This window comes from Lycium barbarum, chromosome 11 (genome assembly GCF_019175385.1).
Source record: "Lycium barbarum isolate Lr01 chromosome 11, ASM1917538v2, whole genome shotgun sequence".
Lineage (NCBI taxonomy): Eukaryota > Viridiplantae > Streptophyta > Magnoliopsida > Solanales > Solanaceae > Lycium > Lycium barbarum.
This window is the reverse complement of record NC_083347.1, coordinates 114,789,092-114,792,961: the sequence shown is the minus strand read 5'-3', so window position 1 is coordinate 114,792,961 and position 3,870 is coordinate 114,789,092. Positions and strand designations below refer to the sequence as shown.

The 3,870-nt window shown below is 34.6% G+C and overlaps 1 protein-coding gene across 1 annotated transcript; it reads right to left on the bottom strand.

The window, feature by feature from the left end:
• Window positions 1-1,936: 1,936 nt before the first annotated feature.
• On the bottom strand, window positions 1,937-3,261 carry LOC132618186 (ribonuclease S-7-like). The gene is made up of 3 exons (XM_060333249.1): window positions 2,955-3,261; window positions 2,347-2,798; window positions 1,937-2,253 (listed from the first exon to the last, which is right to left on the bottom strand). The coding sequence occupies exons 1-3, from the start codon at window positions 3,195-3,197 to the stop codon at window positions 2,190-2,192; spliced, it is 759 nt and encodes a 252-aa protein (XP_060189232.1). The 5' UTR covers window positions 3,198-3,261; the 3' UTR covers window positions 1,937-2,189.
• Window positions 3,262-3,870: the final 609 nt, after the last annotated feature.

The following is a 3,870-nucleotide window of genomic DNA, read 5'->3' as shown; positions in this document are numbered from 1 at the left end:
TACCAGTGACTTCAGTCAAGATAATCTAAAAGAATGGAAATTTTTAGGATTCCATACTAAGTCTCTCACAAGCACCCCAAATCTCAAAAACATAAAAAACACCAGTTATCTCACCCAAAAAGAATCCACGAATTCATTCGCGGACTCAGAATTCCCAACGGAGGCCTAGATTATTACGCTACCCTCCTAAGTGATCACAAACAAGTTCAAACAACACATAAAATGCAACAACTCATCATTTTACTCCCTTATTTCCCACCTTTTGAGTCTTTGTTACCTCATTCCTTGTTTCGGGAAGCTACTAGCAAAGGTAGGAAAGTAGAAACCTACGTAACGACTAAGCGGGTCGTTACATTCTTCTTCTTCACGAATACTCGTTTCTCATTGATGCCATTGATGTTTCTAACATAATATATAGATGCTTTTTGGGACAATATTTTTTTTTTTTGCTTGCTTATCAAATACTAGAAAATAAATAAGAAACCCACTTATTTAAAAAAAAAAACATTTAGTAGGAAAATACGTCCCGTGAAAAACATTTTCCTTTCATACCAAGTACACCCTAATTCTCCGTTTGTTTTGAAGGATAACGAATACGAGAAAAAAATTTCGTAATTTCGTGCTAGATAAATGGACAAATGCTCATATATTTTGCGGCAATATTAATTAGAAGATATTTAAGTTATTTAAGTTGGTGAAAAAGAATACTTCAATTCATATAGAGCAGCTCTGCTGTGTACAAAAAGTGATCCTTATCAACGTACTAATTAAAGGCATTGCTTGTGGCCTAAAGAAATCTATTTTCGCACAAATTACTTTTATTAGTATCGCTAAAAATGCTCAATGTATAGTTAATACAGAATTGACGCTTGATTAAGACCTGTGATCCTGATGACCAAATTAAAGAGCAGAGCTCCAAATATTCCAAATCCTTAACTATAGTCTATAAATACCCCCACCAAAATGAGTTGATATTATCACCACATGCACAAAAATAAATATTTATCCATTGTAATATTAATTTACATAACATTACATTGGTACATAGCTAATTAAAAATGAAGTACCAATTGGTAACCAAGATAATGCCATTGAGTTTCATTTTCCCTCGAGCAGCTAATTGTTTCTCAGGCCAACTACCATCATATGGAGTTGGTACTTCAATGACCACTGATAATCTTCTTAAAATTAACAAAAGGTTTTGAACAGCAATAATCTGAATTTTAAAAACTTTAGGAAGAAATTAGAGTCTTTCAAACGCCCCTATAATATTCCACTTAGATCTTGTAGTAGGGCCAGGTTTTGATATGTACTAATATGGACAGATGGGAACTTCCTTCTTTCATAACTAAAGCAACAAGGCCCTTCAAAATTGTACATGATCCCCTCTGATTGTCTATTTCTTTAGTTAGTGTCCAGTTAGCTTAATTGATCTAACTTGGACCTCTTTTTGGTGTTACATAGTAGAACAATAGTACATTGTCTACTCAATGATCATGTAAAAGTTTGGGATGACAAACTTAAGACTGTACTTTTTGCACAAATCAATGATCAACGGAGGATGTAAAAGGTAGACCATTAGCGATGTGTTGTTGTTAAACATAAGGTTCTGCGGACTATTATCCAGTAATATTATCCCTGATTGTTCTGCTCCTAACGTATCAAAGCAAAAGTTAGAAGTCGTGAAATATAAACCTTGTTCCTAAAGGCCGATGGAAAGTCACTTGTGTACTATGAATAAGGGATTTATAGGTACACTTGCACAAACATATTTTATATATCTGAACCAACTACTGGATTAGATTTAATCAGATTAATATATTGGTGCTCTAGATCTACCTTATACGTCACTTTTACTTTAGATACTGTGTATGAATCGTACAGATTGATATGGTGTAGTTCTAAGCATATGATAGGATGTAAAGAGTTAAAACTGTAAGCACACAGAACATATACTCGTATATATTTCCACAGGTGCGTCGCAAATTTAGAAAGGGAGAATAAACACAGAGCGTAACCAACCGATAAATATGCTTATATTATAGTAATATTAAACTTTAATCCGAACATGGACAACCAACTGCTTCTTTGAAACACACTAGATAGTACTTTTTTTCCCACCTACTAGGCATAAAAGTAGGAAATACATATATACACACTACTGTTATTCTATAATGTATTGTTTTTGCCTAGTGGTGTAAGTTGTTCTTAATTAAGATCCTCTCTCCAGCTTGAGCCATAGATGGGATTGGCCTACAAAAATTAGAACAGAAAAACAACATAAGTAAATATATATTCAATAAAAGAAGAATGATGAATAATAGCAATATAATAACTAAGGATTACCTGAATCGGAAAGATGATATTGAATGATCCTTTTCTAAATCCACAGCTTCTCTTGAGTGGACTTGTCGGGCAGGGAATGAAATTCCCCAACATTGGATCCAAGCAAAAGTATATTTCATGCAGGAACAATGATTGGTTGCATTTTTCTTACAAGAAATATAGATGTTCTTGTTGGGGAAAAGATTTCTTATGGCAGTATCTTTGTAAACAAGACTATTTGAAGGAGTGATTCCTTTAGAGCGCAATTTTTTTAAAACCGCATTATTGTCAATTACAGGGTCTTTGGAAAACCTCACTGCCCCCTTGAAGTATTCAGTATCTGTTATCGTCTGACTAGCACAATAGCAATGCTTTTCCCATTCATGCTTCCATAACGCAAAGTCCGCACGGCCACGGATCAAACTATACCAATATGTGTGGAGATCTCTCACTAACGCTTTGTCACTTAGCCACTGTACGTATACGTAGGTACATGCAAATTAAGCATAAACATTAGTTACAAGAATGACGATGCTTTTAGAATTCTATGTTAAAGTGAATATAATGATAATGATTAAAAAAAACAGCAAGCAACATCAGTAGGCCAGTTTTCCAAGAACGTAACATACCATGTTAGTATTAGTTGTTGGTGGAAAACAGCTCAGAGTATATCCAGTGCTATTTGCAGGCCAAAGGCCGTGCAGGGTGAACTGCATCAGAGAAGGATCATTGCAGTAGTTTCCCTTCTTCCCACAGAATATGGGTGGCCATTGAAGTACCATCTGCATATGATGGTAGTCGGTCTGAGAAACAACTAGCTGCTGGGGAATAATAAAACTCAAAAGCATTATCATGGTTACCAAGTACTCCATTTTTAATTAGCTACGTACCAATGTATTGTTTTGTAAATTGATATTGCAAAGGATGAATATCAACTCATTTGCTGGGGGTATTTATAGTTGAAGGATTTGGCATAGTTTGAGGTCTGCTCTTTAATTTGCTCATCAATATCACATGTCTTGATCAAGTATCAATTTTTGCATTAACTATCCATTGAACATTTTTAGCTATACTAATGAAATTCATTTCTGCAAAATTTGATTTCTTTACGCAACAAGAAATCCCTTTAATTAATACATTGATATTGACTACTTTTTGTTTACATTCACTAGAGCTTCTCCAATATGAAATGAAGTGTTCTTTTTTACCAACTTTTTTTTTTTTTTCAATTTAAAGCCACCTTCATGGTGGGGGGTTAGGCGACCCCTGTCTTATATATTAAAATCCAAAACGAGAATACATGAGCTCGTGTCTTATATATTAAAATCCAAAACGAGAATACATGAGCTCGAGGTACATGCTGCCTAACCTCTCCGAGTCTACTTAAGCCAATGGACATGCCCATTGTGCTATAATGTTTCTTCCAAGACAATGTCTTGTTAATCATGCAGAAATTATTGCCCGAAGGCTCTTTACAGTTGATGAGAGTAGTGCTCTCATATTTTCCTTTGGGCTCACAAAAAAGTAGGTACCAACTATACATTA